This window comes from Rhagoletis pomonella, unplaced genomic scaffold (assembly GCF_013731165.1).
Source record: "Rhagoletis pomonella isolate Grant_MI unplaced genomic scaffold, Rhpom_1.0 Rhpom_scaffold_00661, whole genome shotgun sequence".
Taxonomy (NCBI): Eukaryota; Metazoa; Arthropoda; class Insecta; order Diptera; family Tephritidae; genus Rhagoletis; species Rhagoletis pomonella.
In genome coordinates, this window is record NW_023459215.1 from 20,105 (window position 1) to 37,593 (window position 17,489).

At 33.5% G+C, this 17,489-nt stretch overlaps 1 protein-coding gene across 2 annotated transcripts in view; it reads left to right on the forward strand.

The window, feature by feature from the left end:
- LOC118751371 (protein hairless-like) overlaps positions 1-17,489 on the forward strand; it is a 43,172-nt gene that overhangs the window by 13,638 nt on the left and 12,045 nt on the right. The window contains exon 5 of one of the 2 annotated variants that reach the window (XM_036486184.1): positions 2,738-3,719. The exons of the other annotated variant lie outside the window; for it this stretch is intronic. Within the exon in view, the coding sequence (XP_036342077.1) occupies positions 2,738-2,766 (29 nt within the window). The 3' untranslated portion in view covers positions 2,767-3,719. Of the gene's footprint in view, positions 1-2,737; positions 3,720-17,489 lie in introns of those variants that run through there. 2 annotated transcript variants of the gene reach the window in all.

Genomic DNA, 17,489 nt, shown 5'->3' on the forward strand with positions numbered 1-17,489 from the left:
TTAGTTCGAAAGCAGGAGATTTTCCGGCAAGTAATTTTGACTAATTTGATTTAATTTGAGAAAACCTCTCCAAAGGTCTTAAAAACTAGAAGAACGGGTGGCTGGGACTCTAGTTAAAGCTAATTAGTTGATTGGTTTGTCTCCAAACCAAATTTTACAAGGGATGACGCAAAATCGTTGCACATTAGCACCCCTATTCTGCAACTCTTTCGTATTCGGATTTTGCAACGAATCCTAGAAATAGTATGCTGCAATCCGAATCGTATTTTCGAATTTTCGAAATTCGTAACAATGGCATGCCTAAAAACGAACGAGTAAGCTTTTTTGCGCAATTTTGTACGAAAACAATTCTGTGTCGGAGGCGAAATAAAAGATGTAAATCGATGTGTGTTTACAAGAAATATTGGTAGTGTTTATTTAAACAGATAAATTAGCCTTTCGCATATACATATATTTTTATCCACTGATTTATATAAACGAGCAAAACGACATCTTTTTTGCTCCTTATCGAGAAACTTGGGTTCGGTTTAGTTATTTGTACAACGATTTTCGGTTGTTGTGTCCAAACGCATAACCCGAATCCAAAAACTTTAACATACACGTGTTCACATTTTATTTAAGATAAATGTTTCAAATTTTCTGCCACTAGCTTATTAATCGACTCGATTTGCAATATGCACTTTTTTGCAAATTTCGATTTGGGTTCTGCGCAAAAATACTGTGGACGGCGTAGCCGGAGTGATATGCACAAGAAATGTTGTATACCTTTGACATGCGGAAGCCCCTCTTCCCCGCAACACAGAGAGGAGAATTCTACTTAGTAAGGGTTATAATTCCTAAGCGCGGCCGGAGGCAGAAGCAAGCGCAAGAGGTGGTGGACCTAACAAAGTTCATGTTTTCAATGGCTTGTGAACGAGAGCTTCAGGCATAGGAGGAGTTCTGGCTTTTGGTTCAACAATTCAACCAGAAGCTGACATAGATGCGCCCATGGTTACAGCTCCGCATACCTTTGTGAATCCATTACCATAGCGCCCGCTTACTCTGCTGCTATAATTGCAAATACATCAGAATCCATAATTTTCCTCGAAATATGTAAAATTAACCAATTTTACAATAAACAAGCACATGATGAGTGTTTTTTTAATTCCTTTCCACTTTGTTTTCCTTCATTCAGCTATCTTCGAAAAACAACTGATAGCTGGCAATGCTGCACATGTTTCCGCAAGGGTTGCAGCATGTGGGTTTTTCGTTTTTCGTAGCGTAGCTACGAATTACGAATTACGAAAATTCGGGTTCTAGAATAAGGGGGTAAATCACACTCCTACCCTGTCGGAAACACCAATAACGAAAATGAGATTTAGCTATACTTTAAAATAGCCCTTATATGCTTAATTTGTTAAAGGGCCAATAGATGATACCAGCATGCTGGCCAGCCGATTGACCGTTATGTTCTTGCGGTGTGATTGTACCAGCTGCCGGTGCGACATCAAAAACGATTTGAAAATTTTATAATTGTACCGATCCGAAAAAGGACAAAAAAGTGGATGAAGTGCGGATTTTTGTCTGTTTACTGATTCCATTTCCGGATACTTTGACGATCCGTTTGCCCACTAAAGTGAGCGGCAGAAACGTATGTATGTAGAGACAACAGTATGTGAAACGGATACGATTTCGGCTGGTTTTTTCCGAAATTCAAATGTTTAGCTTGAGCAAATAAAATACGATTATTGCTTTCAAATGTTTAGCTTGAGCAAATAAAATACAATTATTGCTTTCAAATGACATCATCTTTTTCGAACGTGATAATCGATGATAACCGTAGGAGTTTTTTGTATGCATTTTCGGATACGGAAAATTGAACTAAACTGCACTGTCGGCAATAATTTACGTTTCTTTGCTGGCTGGGATTGTTCGCAATTGTTGTTGTTTCAAAATGAGAATGTGTGCGGGAGTTTGTGTTTTGAATTTTAAAATTATATAGCTAGAAAACGTCAGACTGCCTCTCAATGGTTTTACCTTGCAATGTTTTTATCATACGGAGTTCTTTCCGGATGTTTTGAATATCTGGTTAAACGGTATTTTCGAATATGTCCGCTGCAAAAATAGGTAAGCACCTTTCGAGGTAATCCATGTTTTCTTTTAGCTTTTAGTACTAAAATTGTCATCAATACCTTACCAGCGGTCCTTACCACTTCACTGACTGACTGAATATCCCTTACTTTAACAAAGCAAGTAGGAATTTAGAATGTATGTGCATTTGGTATCAGAAATAGCCGCTTTACAAAGTAAGTTACGTAGAATGTAGGGCAGTCGCTCGGATTAGTTCGGCGCATGGAAATATCTTCGGTGGCACGTTATTTTCCAACTGACAACGAAATGCCACGTCGGAGGTATTCATTTTGTGCCTTACTAGTAGTAGTACTTAGTAGTAGGTCATAATGACAATTTTGGTACTAAAAACTGAAAGAAAACATGGATTACCTCGTAAGGTACTTACCTATTTTCCGAGTGGGATTCAAATATCTGTTTGTGTGTGTTAATGAAGCGTTCCATTATTATACCAGATACGAATCTTGATACAATTTCTTAACATATAATTTATCAAGAAAATACAGAATTGGGCGGTTAAATTGTTATGTCAAATTTCCACAGATATACATAAGCATAAACATATTATTTAAAAATAAACTTTCGGTAATTTGTAATTAAATTCATTATTTGTTTCCTTTTTTTACAGATGTGCCGCTGAACCTGTCCAAGCATTGAGTGCTTCATTTGATAGTTGCGTAAGGTTTATGCATTTTAGGTTTTTCACAAGGCCGCGTAAAGTATTGTATACGAGAGAGGTGCTGATGAATAACTGATGTTGTCCAAAAGAGTGCTGTATTATCGAAATCAGTTACGAATTAAACCTCTTGTCCCATGGAATACTTTGTGAATTACCTTGCAGATTAGACAGACGGCAGTGTTAGTGTGCCTTTATTTGTTCACAAAACCGATCTTTGACAGACAGTGATTCATTAAATACGGCGATTCGTTTGCGATAAATATATTTTTATGAAGAAAGAATTATAATTATAATTGAATTATCAGCCATGCTCTTAAATTAACTTTTTGCTACCAATGATAACCGATATACCTACATATATATATATACATACATGTGTAGGTTGAGGTGAGTTTTGAATCGCTAGGCAGCTAAAAATTAAAAAAATGCATTTAGGTACATACATACATATTTGCACAAAGTTCTATGTGTCGTTAGGCATCTTTGCCTACATGAAATCGGATGTCGTAAAATTTTGTGCCTATGAGTTAGATATGAAAAAAGCATGTTAGCGCTGCCGCTGGTCTAAGCTAGCATTGGACATTTTAAGAACGATAGCAAACAAATTTATAGGCTTTTTATAGGTTTAGAGTTAGAACACATCAAGCGAATTCAAATATATGTATCTGTGGTCAAAATTAATAGTCGCATAAGCCGATTTAAGACAATTGAGCGTTTTTACCCGTTATTCTCCTAGTAAGACTGCATATTTCCAACGTACTTTTACAAAAAGTGATTATTAAAAAACATAACGGCTTAAGTCAAAGTTGGTTAGTTGTTTATCCAACTTAATGTGACTTAGTAGAATGATTTTCCTAATATATTTTTCCTAAAAGAGCTAAAGTAAAGATAACCGAATATTCAACAATTTTTAGAACTCTGCATATCTAAAAAATAAATTTAAAAAAATATTTTCTCATAAACACACATATTTTTCCAATGCGTACATATATGTATGCACATTAGACTGTCCCAAATTTTGACAAGCATAACCTCTATATATTTGTGCTTTTTAGCCTAAATAGCCTATATATGAAGTTTTATGGCCGTAGGGAAAGAATAACCTGTGCCGACTTTTAGTTGAAGTTTTAGTTAATAACTTGAATTAATCATGGACGAAATGCGAAAAATTCGATATGCTTTCCACATTTTGGCGCATTTCTGGTAAATCTGCATCTTTAAATTTTTAATAGGACGGCAGGATTTCTCCCAAGTACATCGAAAAAATTAATTATACCTTAATATCCTTTGCAATTTGTATCCTTTAATATCCTTATATACATATATTAATAGAATTTAAATTAAACTACGATCGAAATTAAAAATCTTGAAGGATAATATTTTTAAATGACATTTTTGGCATGTTCCAAAAGGATAATTAAAAACAAAAGTTATAATTAATCTTGGTTTGATTTTTTTATTTTTTATTTGATACCCATATATCCATGTTTTTTTTTTGTTTTAACTTTTTGAAATCTATACATAGTATAAAGGAAAGTCGAGATTCTTTGTTCGCGGTAATCTCGAAAACTACTGAACGGTTTTTGACGACATTTTCTCTAATATACTCTGTATCGACAGGAGAGGGATCTTTTTTTACTTAGAACTTTAATAGGGTTGCCACCTGCCTAAAATCTATAAGATCCGCACCGTTCGTTGGATTACAAAAGATGAGGTGTCAAATGAAAGGGATTGGCCTTTAGAAAAGATCTAATCTTTTTGTTTTGAATAGGGTTGACATCTGTTAATAAAAGTACAATATCCAATCATAATAAGCGTAGGCATCAGTTCTGTACCGTCACTGTCAAACGAAAAGACCCAGCCTCTGGATGTGTAATAATGTTTTTTTTCTGAGTAGGGTTACCACCTGTTTAAAAACTATAAGATCTTCACCGTTCGTTGGATAAAAAAATATGATACCAAATGAAAGTGCATGACCTTCGCATGTACAAAAGCTTTAAGTTTTTTTGAGTAGGGTTGCCACCTATTTAAAATTACTATCTTCTATACATAGCATAAAGGAAGGGCGAGGAAAAAATCCTGACTACCTGGTAAAAAACTAAAAAACGCAGGTTTACTAAATATTATGCCCTAATTCTGTAGGGGGTATAGTAATACCGCCTTATATAGAAGTAAAATGAGTAAGGTAACAAAACACGGGAACTGCACAAAGCTTATTATGCTAACTTTAACTGCAAGTTGGCACGGATTGCCGTGGTACGAATTGCATATAATTTTATTTGGATAGTTTTTATGACAAAACCAATAAATGAGGGGGTATTCGTTATAAAATACTACTGTGGGTTTCTTGGGACAGTCTAATGTGAATACATACATATGTATTACATTTTGCGATTAGCACTTATTTGGTATTGTATCTAATAACTACATTGTTAACAAATATTTTATTAGTTTGTTAGGATTTTACGAGTAACAATCCTTAATACTGAATTCAATTTGTCCTAATATATATAAGACTTCTATACTTAAATATAATTGAGGTTTTATAGAAGGTATGATTTTCGACTTGGCTGACTATTGCTTATGACCACAAATATATTTTTATTATAAAGAGAAATCAAATATATATTAAATTAACATTTGGACTGCCGCGAGACGCGGTAATATTTATATATTCCTCTTATATGGTTTTATACAAAACGTCAGAGTGCACGATAATTTCTGTTCCGGTAAACGAGTAGTTGACATGGTACATGATACATATTTATATTCACCGTGATGTGTGCATTCTGCCGTCAGCCTTACACGAAAAAATTGGTGTTTAGAACCAATAACAAAAATTAAATATAATGATCTATACATATTTACAAAAAATCTACCCAAGATATAAATGAGTCTTTGAAAAAGTAAAAGAGTAATATCTAAAAAAGATGTTTTAATAATTTAATGTATAGTTATATATAATTATTTTATTATATGTATGTATATGTATACAACATTTACAATAAGTAATAAGTAGTTAGATAGACATATAGACATTCATGGACTTTTGGAACTGTGTGACCTATAAGGAATGTTTTAAGTCATAAAGTTATATACACAGTTTTCCTTCAAACAAAGAGTTTAGTATAAATAGTACTAATAACGTAGAATTTTTTTTTGTAATGTATATTTGGAAACAGTCGAAAAATCTGGCCAACATGTTAAAGAAAGGAAGACTTTTCTAGTTTTATAAAATCCATCGCTCGAACATTGTATAACTGTAAGCTTCTGAGCACCGTTGTAAAACGTTTGGTCTTAATTTTAATATACATAAATACCTACATACAAGTGTACAAGCTCAATACCATTGTAGTTAATGTAACAGTTGTGCTCCCATTTTCATTTACTTTTGCATTTTGACATAATTTTTACTTTTTCGTTTTGGCCGTTCCTGTAGTCGCAAGTTTTTACTTTGTTGTTTTGACACATTTTGGTTCCCATAAACGAGATGAGATGAGGAAATATTAATTTAAGAAATGAAGTTAACATACATAAATGCCAGGCAACGTTTATTCCACTGCACAATAGGTCAAATAATCACTGTTCTGTGCGAAATTAAAGAAGACTTCAAAATCATACTATCTGAACTAAAACCTTAAGAATAGCGTAGACTAAATCGTAAACTAACCCATTCACAAGCATTTTTTTAACCCTTTAACGACCTTGTATGCAATCATACACATATTAACTGTAGTACTTAGTCATCTAGTCGTGTTCCCTTTCATTAACACACTTCAAACACATGGCTTTCTTCTTACATGACCTCCTTCATTTTTTCACGCAAACAATTTTACAATTGCATTTCGATAAACTTACATTGGCTAAGTCGTGTCGAAACGGTAAATAATTTACACAAACACGCTGCACTCTTCTAGGTTTGTAACAGGAACGGAAAATAATCATTTGTAAATTTTAACCAAAAAAATCAACAAGTTGTAATGGTCGTATTTGTGTTCGTACGTTCTATTGTAATTTGCAATGATTTTTATTTTTCGAGTTTAACCAATAAAGATTAAAGATAATAATTAATATTTGAGTTGTATTTTTTCGCTCAATGGAAATTATTATTGCTCGTTTTTATTTATTCGATAATAAATAATGATTACAAAGGCCAATTAAATTTAAATAATGTTATGTTGACTAAAATATTACAGCCGATTCTTATAGGATTTTTTCCAATAGAATCCGAAAACCGCGTTTTGGACATTTGCGAGCCTCTGTAAAACAATAAATTGATGCAATATATCTGTCTATGTGGGAGGATATCAAAGGCTAAACACTGCCCTTAATACTCAAATCAAAAAATGATGGTTAAACATTTATCCACACACTGTATAAATTTTTGTACAAATCTTTGAAGTACAACTCGAGGTTTCATGGATTAGTGACCAAATACAGAACGGACACTGACTCTAGCAGTGGAAATGAAGATGAGGAGGACACCTTTAAATCTAAATTGTTCAAAAACTATAGCCAATTAAAAATTTTTAAGATCAGATTCGGTGTCTACGGGACAAATCCTATAAGGATCGGCTGTAATATTTTAAATTTTGTTGGCCTGTTATGTTCTCTTAGATGAAGGTTTGAGCTTCAATTTGAACTTCTTCAGAAATTTTCAGCGCCTCAGACTCATTTAAAATAAGTGATGAAAAACAGGCAAAACCAGAGTTAAAAAAAAATTGTGCGTACTCGTATAAAAAAACTGTTTCCAATTGCTTTCATTGTCCACAATTTTTTTGATTTTGGGTATTAAAGGTCAGTGTTTAGGCTTTCATATCCATATCCTCCCACTCAGATGCAGATATATTGCACCAATTTATTGTTTTACAGAGGCTCGAAAATGTCCAAAAACGCGTTTTACGCCACCTTTAAACTTGGTTGCTCGAAAACTAGAGCTAATGCAATATCTTTACGGTCAGATTTGGATTCTGCGGGAAAAATCCTATAAGAATCGGCTGCAATATTTTACGCAACAGATTTTTCTTGGGCAGAATAATGATTATTTATTTAAAAAATTTAAAAGGTTTACCACCACGATTTCCGACGGTTCCTTTTCAGAGGTAGCGACATCCTAATGAAAGGAATAAGTCTCAAAATGATCAGGCCGAAAATTTCAGTTGGTGGCGTCTGTATGGCCTTTTAAATTTTATAGATAATCGTAAGTGGTCAAATAAAACTATAATAATTATTATCTCTGAGCGAAAAAAAAAAAATTTATAAAATAATCATTATTTGTGTTCGAAAAAATAAAAATCAACTAATAATTATTTTTGTTGAGCGAAAATATAAAACTAAATAATAATTATTAATTTTAAGCGAAAAAATAAAAATTAATAAAATAATTATTAAATAATGACTTAAATTATTTTACTCATAATCATTACCGTCCGTGGTTTGTAGGTATTTTTAATCAGAATATAATAACAAAACAGTATATTCAAATTTCGCACAGCAAGAGATATAATTGGCCAAAAAAAATTAAGTGAATTAGGAATTTTCGGGCCAAATTTTAAGGACAAAATACAATAGCGCAGTGGCAGTGGCAGTGACAGTTTTTAAAATCAGCTGTTACTGCTAATATTAGGAGTGCTCGCTATGCAACAAATTTGTACAAGTTGGTACCAATTGCTACCAAATCGTGTTCGTTTAGCCAAAAAACCCAGTAAAACTTGCAAGGAGAGAGCACAATTTTGACATTTCATTTGGAGGGGAATTTGCAAATTCGTGCTGGGAAATTTTTTGCCAGTAAGAATTTGCAAGCAGTATTGTGGCACACGGTTGCATTTTTTGTCAACATTAATTTGAATCAACGAGTTCGTTAATTTTAAAAATGAACAATCTTGTTGCGGTTTACTAATGAAAGAAGTATGTAAATATTCGTTTATTCAATTAATTTAATTAATTCCAAACATTTGAAAGGTACTCGGCTGAAAAAGCTGTATTCGTAATCGGAACGCACCCGACACCACTGTCGATATAGGAAATCCGACAGTGACTTCCACAACGAAATTGAAGCGTATGTTGGAGAAAGTCAGAATAAGGAGAAATATACGTATAGGTCCTGTTTTGGTTTCCACCTGAAATAATTTAAAAAATTTATTATGCTCGAAATGCAACCGTGGACGCCAGCTGGCAGTGAAGCTTGCTAATGTTTGCTAATTCCTGTTCGCGCAAAACTCAGTAAGTTTCTCTCTTTGGGAGAGTAAGATACCTTATTCTCTGAATTTTGTTACTGGGTAATTCTTACTGGCAGTTGCATAGCGAACACTCCTATTGGCAGTCACTGCTGTAGCAAACACAATACGGCGTTGTCAGTGACTGCTTTTTTTGATATTCCCTTTTGTTTGTTTACATTTTTGTTGTTGCCTTTTAGGCTTCAGTGACATCAACAGATGTTGGCTGTGTTTCATTTATGTCAAATTCAGCATGCGAAGTTTGCTGCGTCAAGGCAGTGGCAGTGAATTTAGAATTTGGGCTAAACTGAGCAGTACTGCTTGCTGGCACTGCTGTATTGTGAGTCGCTTCATTGGACACCACACTTTCTAAAAAACAGCTGATTTCGAAAAACTGTCGCTGCGTTATTGTATTTTGGGCTTTAAAAGAAATGGAAAAATGATTTCGATTCCGAAAATGGGAACCCACCTGTTGCTTTTTGTTTTCAAATAAACAATAATGAATCTCAAAAGAAACATACATATATATGTACATATGTACATATTGTATGCAGATACATACACAACGTTACCTTATTGTAGAAGGGCACAAACTAATTTTTTTTTCGAAATCTAGCTTTTTAAAAAGTCTGCATTTTATTACATAATTAGTAATCTAATAGAATTCGAAAATAATTAAATTATTCCAGTATTAAATTGTATACAGCCTTTGTTGAAAAACCGAGATTGAAAGCAATTCGCCGAGGAAGAACTTTACGTTTTATTAAAATTTAAAATTATTTTGCCTAAAAAATAAAATGTTAGATAGAGCCTCTCTATGTCAGGGTAACGATATACTATTTACATAAAATATGAATACTATTTTTAATTGGATTTTTTTAGTAAAGTAAAATATGAATATCACATAAATAATTCAATTAAAAAGTGCAAATGACTTGCTTTTAGAATAAGTATCGAAAATAAACTTTTCGTGACTTGAGCAGATGTGGTATAAAATATAGTTTTATGAATTATAACTGAAGAGAAATAAAAATACAAAAGCGAGAATATTGAAAAATCGTGCCTTTACTACACACACAAATTTCAATTTTACATTCACACGTATCGCGCATTTACTTCAATAGTGTCACAACTCAAAAAATTCAAAAATTTAGCTAAGTAACCAGAAATTACCTTTATCTTCTATGTTCTGTAAAAATTTCATAGCTCTATCGATTACCACCCACTAAACATTGGGCTTGGTTAACAATTGGAAAATGATTGGAAAGTAAATCTTTTTTTTTTTCAAGTCTCACCTTCGATGACGAATGTGGCATAGGTTAGTATTCGATTCCAGAACTAGACCATTCTCCAGCAAAACGGAACCTTCGTTATCCAATGTATTCTCGCTTCGTTATGAATTCGAAATCCAGCCCATTTCCGAATTGAAATTTTCGTAAGACAGTGATTTTCTTTTATTTCCCCTCGAGAATGAGCTGGATTTCACTTTCTTGTTATTATGGTTTTAATTTTTTTTTTCGAACCCATCTCGAGTGTATTTCCAATATACTACTAACGTTGGAAAACTAAGGTTGGTTATGAGCGCGTTTTCAGTTCGATATGCACATTGGATATCGAAGGTCATTTTCGAACGTTCGCCACAATGTTTATTGGGCAGTATCTCACTAAAACAAAGTTAGGGGATTCACAAGACGTGTTAAACGTCGTAAAATCTTAAGCTCTACCCAGTATTGCAGCGGACGATAGTTAACTGCTGTCAAAAATTAAAACCCACAAAGGCATATTGAATGGCGCATAATTGCGGCGACGACCTTTTTACCGCCGACGTTTTTCGGTTGATTTAAATTTATTTCTATTTTTACCGCATAGCGGGGACGGCTCAATGTTGCTTGAGTGTTGATTGTAGTAATTTTTATTATTGTCACAAGTTTTCCAATGCTTTCGTTCATTTTTATTTCCATAAAATCTACATACGCGCACGTAGTGAAAAAATATTTCATTTTAATGATAATTTTCAAATCAAAATACTACTGACGGAAGCCGTCGTGCGCAGCAATTGTGTTTACTCTGAGGGATTCCACTCAGGGATGGAATTTAAAAATTTCAAAATGTGCCAAATCGTCTTCAAAAATAGTGCCGAAAACAAGATGAAAGTGCCACAAAGTTAAATTTTTTTAAGGCGTTTTAAGAACAATATATTTTTAGAAATACTATTTTTAAAATACACTGAAGTAATATAATAATTATTTATTTGCTAAATTATTACAGTAAATCACCTTTATGAAGGATTCCTTAGAGTGACCAGTTTCGCCTATTTTGTTCATTGGTTATTTTTCGAATGAATTTTATATAAAAGCATGTTCCCATTATCGTAATTTACGGCTCATTCGTAATTTATATAAATCATGCTGAAATAAAGTAATCTCGCCTGTCAATAAATTAAGAAGAAATGAGATAATTTATCATAAATCAAGAACCAAACGAAGAAAAAAGGTTGTTGTCATTTATTTTAGCTTCCACTGATGAGGAAATTAATGAAAAAAAAAAAACGCCCAGACGTATGCATCCATTTTAATTGAAATCAAGTACAAGCCACACACTCCTACGTACACCTGCTAATGAAGGGTATATAGAAATCATGAAAGCTAGTCTGAACGCACTTGTTTTATGTGAAGTAATTTGGCCGAAACAAAGTAATTTATGCTGTAATATGAACATGGTGTAAAAGTCTAATTCATAATTTAATAAACACAATATATGCACAAAAATCGTCATTTCAAAATTTGCAAAAAAATTATAAAAATTCAGTAGATCATGGTGTAATGAACTGAAGGTGGCGCATTCCCGAAACCGCTACTTTTTTTTTTTTGCCGACTTTGACGTTTATGGCAATACGTAAACAAACTTTTTGTTTAGAAACAAGTGCGAACGTATTGCAAACTTATTGTGTACTTTCAAGTGAAAAATCGAAGTAATTTGTGCGTTCTATAGTAAAAAACGTTTTATTTGTAATAAAAACCTTATACAAATGTCGTGTCGTGTGTTGAATTGCAGCAGCCGTAGGGGTAAAGCCCCCAAATGCAGTTTTTTTTTTTTTGTTTCCCCGCGAAGACGCCTTGACCAGAAATTGGGAAGAGTTCTGCCGGCAAAAGAAGCCATACAATTTAGAAGGAAGAGTGGTTATATATTTTTTGTTAACGTTCTGCTTAATTTGCTATATTCAAAGATGGCTTGAGAAATTGGTGAATCGTGAACAAAACGACTCGCCGACTAACTCGCCGTCGGATGAAAAGCACACTTCGCCGGCGGGCCGCAAAAACGACTCGCCTGACTTCATACCCACAAATTTTACTTTTTTATTAATAAGGCCAATAGAGTGAACTGTACCTTTATAAAAGAAAGTATAAAAATATAATATGAAGAATATTATGAATACTGAAAAAAAAGATGTAGGCGGCTTAATTTTCTGAGTACAAGTGTACATTGTGGATTCCATATTCTGTCATAATAAAAAATTGTCATAATAAAAACGGTTTACTTTCCAAATGAATGACTTTTATTTATACTTAGGTATATAATAATGTGGGCGTGGAACTTGTCCAACCCAGACCGAAGGTTCCTCAAAAAACTTGTGGGTTCGAAGACACGTATTCGTTTCGAGTTCACCCAAACGACTTCACCAGACCAACGTCGCAACGACTTCGATTCGACGAGAAAAAACGACGTCGGAACGACGTTGAATTTTGTATGGAAAAAACCACTTCGTTTCCAGTTCACCAAGCAACGACGTCATCTTCACCCTGTGGCAAATTGGGAACTTACTGCTGACCGCTTTACCGTCGTCATCTGTAATTCTGGGTAGAGCTTTAAGCTTAACATTTGTTTATGTAAAATAACGGTTAAAATGGTTTTAAGAGTGGCTAATTATATATTTTTTATCAGTTTAAAAACATTTCGGTTTATTTTACATAAAAAAAATGTTAAGGTTAAGATTTTACGACGGTTAAAAGCATAAACAGACGGCAGCGTTGATCCGGATCCACTCGGGAATTAACTGCAGTTGATCCGGATTAAGTCCGAGTTAGTCCGGACAACGCTTCCGTCTGTTAAAGCTTGTCTTGTGAATCCCTTAAATATGTATTCATTTTTACTATGGGAGTATATGTAAAGGGTCATTCAATTGAAAAGAGGAAAACGACATAAATTTAAATATGCCCTAATTATCTCTATTTCAGCAGTAACCTCTTTTTACATGACTACATTTCATTAACCTGTCAATTCATATTTTACAACACAAATTCATCGTTCGTGAAAATTAAGTGTTTTGGCTAAAATTCATCTTTAGAGTGCACAGTGGTAAAATAGAGCTCTTTCAGTGTCCCACCAGTCACATTCATTGAAATGATAGTTACATAAAACTAAGAAATCGTTCGGTGTTTCTGTTAAAGCAATTTTATACATTAGTTATCGTTCTAATTATCCGTCTTAAATTGGTTTATTGAAACTACCTTCTTTTTTTGTATCATGGTATATCTGGCAAATGAGCAGCGCGTGTATGTAGTTACCCAAAAAAAAAAAAACAACTTGACTTAGAAACTGGGAGAACTATAGATTTTGGATTTCTTATATGCAATTCATCTGGCAATCGAAAAACAAACTTTCAAATAAAGACGAAAAAAAAACAATTTGAACGCGTAAATACATTTATTTTAATTGTAATTTTTTACCTAAATTCAAAACAAACAAATTAAAAGTTTACAATTTTACGTGTACAATTACAATACCTGAGAATCAAAACAAGGAGAAAAAGTAATAGGTGACACGCTGAGTAATTGTTTCTAATGGCTCGATTACGGATAGCAAAGCAATCACGGTTCGGTTGGCAGCTGGCAACGCAACTGGAAAGAAAATTTGTATTATGAATGGCAACTATCGTTAGTTGCTGTATAGTTATCGATAATCGCAATTTGACAGTTAGACAACCAGCAAGTGGCTGTCTACAAGCTGTGCAAGTAAAATTAAATTATTAATATAAAGATTTTTAAAGGAAAAACAGCAATAAAGCTAAGTTCATCATAATTACACTATGCGACAGTCAAAATCGGGATGGGATGAAACCAACGGGAAATGTTATATCGGTCAAAAACAAGTTATACGTGTCCCGGCGTTTCGCTGGGTCACGTCTAGGAATCGAGATATATATATAACTATCATATAGGGGAAATTGTCACCTTTGGTGGTCTTTTTTTGACATAACTCGAGAACCACTCCGATTTTGCTCAAACAAATTAAAAAAAATTAAAAATTACAATTCCTTTAATCTGTTCATATAACGTTTTTCTATATAATCAACAGTTTTGCCGGTAAAAATAAATGTATGAAGAAAAAAATATTTTTGGCCTAAAATATTAATTTTTTTTAAAACTGTTGATTATATAGAAAAACGTTATATGAACAGATTAAAGGAATTTTTTTAAATTTGTTTGAGCAAAATCGGACTAGTGGTTCTCGAGTTATGTCAAAAAAATACCACCAAAGGTGACAATTTCCCCTATATGATAGTTATATATATATCTCGATTACTAGACGCGACCCAGCGAAACGCCGGGACACGTATAACTTCTTTTTTACCGATATAACTTTCCCCGGTAGTTTGAACCCTTCCCGATCACTGACCCCTACCATTTGTCTCACAGTGTTATTTGTTTAAAAGGAAGAGAAGTGCATGAACGCGGTCTCAATCAGGCGACTTTTAAAGGATGATTCCAATCCTCTAGAGCTACCGTGTGCACTGTAAGCAAAAGTTAATGCTTTCAAGGTTTCTCTTTTATTATCGTTTTGTGTTCATTTTAACAGCATATTGAGCACTTCCAAAAGAAGCTGTAGTATAATTGGTTGGTTAATAAACAGATGAACCACTTTGTTCAACTTCAATACCTCCCCTCATAAAAGCTTGCGCACCTCTTCGATTTTTCGCAGAAGGAAGCAGTGTTGCCAGAATTTTTGTATAGCGCATCCCCATATCGAGCTTCAGTTATCCCCAAAAAAACACCATTTTTTCTTCTAAATCCCCATTCAAATCCCCTTAAGTAAGAAATAAAGAAATATGTATTCTCATTTCTGTTACTTCGTTTTAATTACAGTTTTGAATACTTGTATATTACAAATTTTCACAGTTGTATATGTGTACATATATATGAGATCATTTGGTTATTTACGTATAGCGGTTTCTTATTTTTTATGATTTTTGGAGACTATTTAATAACATACCTTCGGCCCAAGGTTCTTATTCCCATTGCTGTCTGTAAGTTCGTCAATTTTTTTTGTGCGCTTGCCACTCTGTAAAATTCTTTTTACACTAAGGAAATCGGAAATATATGCAGTCCATTCGGTAAATGCCAATCACAGCGATCCTTTTACAATTTGGTGTAATGAAGTGAGAGAAAATTGTGTGTTCAGCGAAAGCCATTTAAATAGGCATTTTCCACGAATAATACTTTGACAAAGAAAATTTTTGTTTGAGAATTTTTTTAAGGGCAAGCAGTAAAATATATTTATTTTAATTTCAATATGAATATTTTAACCCAAACAAAAATCCCCATCAAATCCCCCATCCCCAAACGAAAAAATCATCCCCAAATGGTTTCAGAAATCCCCAAAATGGGGCGAAATCCCCACATCTGGCAACTCTGGAAGGAAGTGCCGCAGCAATGACTTCAATTTGGAAAACTTGGTTTGTCGTTAGTTTTAAGAGGTGCTTCAGTTGATAAAGGAAAAAACTTGCAAATATGTGTTCGCTTTTGTTTCGCCAAAAGGGCGTACTCAACGGGAACTCAAATTTCAAGTTATTGTTTTTTATTTTCACCATATTCTGTAAAAGCAAACTGCATTGCAAAATGTTAATATCGTTCAAATTATTAAAAAGTAAAATATTTGACAAACTTTTCAATTTTCGCTCCTAAATACGCTCCAAAAACCTTCCCAGCAACCACAAAAATTTAGTTCAAATTATTAAAAAGTAAAATATTAGACAAACTTTTGAATTTTCACTCCTAAATACGCTCCAAAAACCTTCCCAGCAACCACAAATATTTAGTTGCCTGTATACACACTTTGTAGCAACTGCAGTGTCAGTTGAAAGTTGCAAGTTGCCATCTGTAATATCGTTTTGGCAACTAGCAACGCAACTGAATTCAAAACTGAACCTTTCTTATGTATTGTCAATCAATATGCAAATCATTGTTCCACTAATACACTTAGGGCTGGTTTCTCCAACTCAACTTAACTTAGTTAAGCCAATTTTCTTGACTTAGTCAAGAATAAGCTGTGTAAAACGTAAACGTAGGCTGCATGTAGAGAGTACTCCCTAAGGGCCATGGAGTACTCCAAAATTAACCACAATTCATATATTTAAAAAATATGGTCCAATTAACATTGCGATGTCCTAGGGCAGGACCATATACTCCATCCCTGCATTACATCAGAGTAGCACAAAACTACTCCAACATATTACACGGTTCTGTTCTTCACTTCTCAGATGCTTTTTCGAAATTAATAAAAACCAAAAACAAAAATTGAAAATTATATGTTGCCTCTGACGGCATTCGAACCCGAATATGCTAAGAGCTAACAAATAACAGCGAGCATCTCTACACGTTCAGCTACAGCCAGACATGCAAATGTGCTTTCAAATGCTCCACTTCAATCACATTTCGTTAAAACACGAGCGGTGATCGGGTAACAATCAATAAGCTGGCGCAGAGACACGAGTTGGTCCGCTACAGCATAACAGAGGAACACTTTTGTAAGTACTCCAATATACCACAAATAGACTACATGGTCCAACGATTTTTGCAGGGTTATTGTTTCTGTTTCAGAAGTGTGAAATTGCCGGAATAGAAGAAAGCAATACAGAATTTAGGGCTGCTAACCCTGATTTAAAAAGTGTTGTCAGACGGAATATTTGTGAGTTTTGGGAAGAAGTAAGAATAATCAAAAATGTTATAAATGAGCAACTGTTTTCAAACAAATACAACATCGCTCAAGGAGTGTTGTTATCGATTGCACATCCTTCAGCCAATGTTGAAATGCTCTTCTCCGTACAAAAATTAATAAAAACAAAATGTCGAAATAGACTTCAAGTAGAAACATTTTCTCTTTAACAATAACTAGAGACTGTCTTAATTCTAGTGGACAATGTTGTCATAGAAAACATTGATAAAAAGTTCAGACACAGTTGGAACTACGAGTAATTATTTACTGGATTATTATTTTTTTGGAACTTAATGGCAACTTTTTATTACTTTAAATATATCTACATATGTATCCATTGTAAATCTTTATGTTTAAACACATACATTTATGTAATGTAAAAGTGAGTAAGGTTTTATGTTAATAAAATAAAGGTAATATTGTTTCTAAATTTTTAGCAATTATTTATTTGTACTTTATTAGGAACAAATAATCAAATTCAAATTTTATACAAC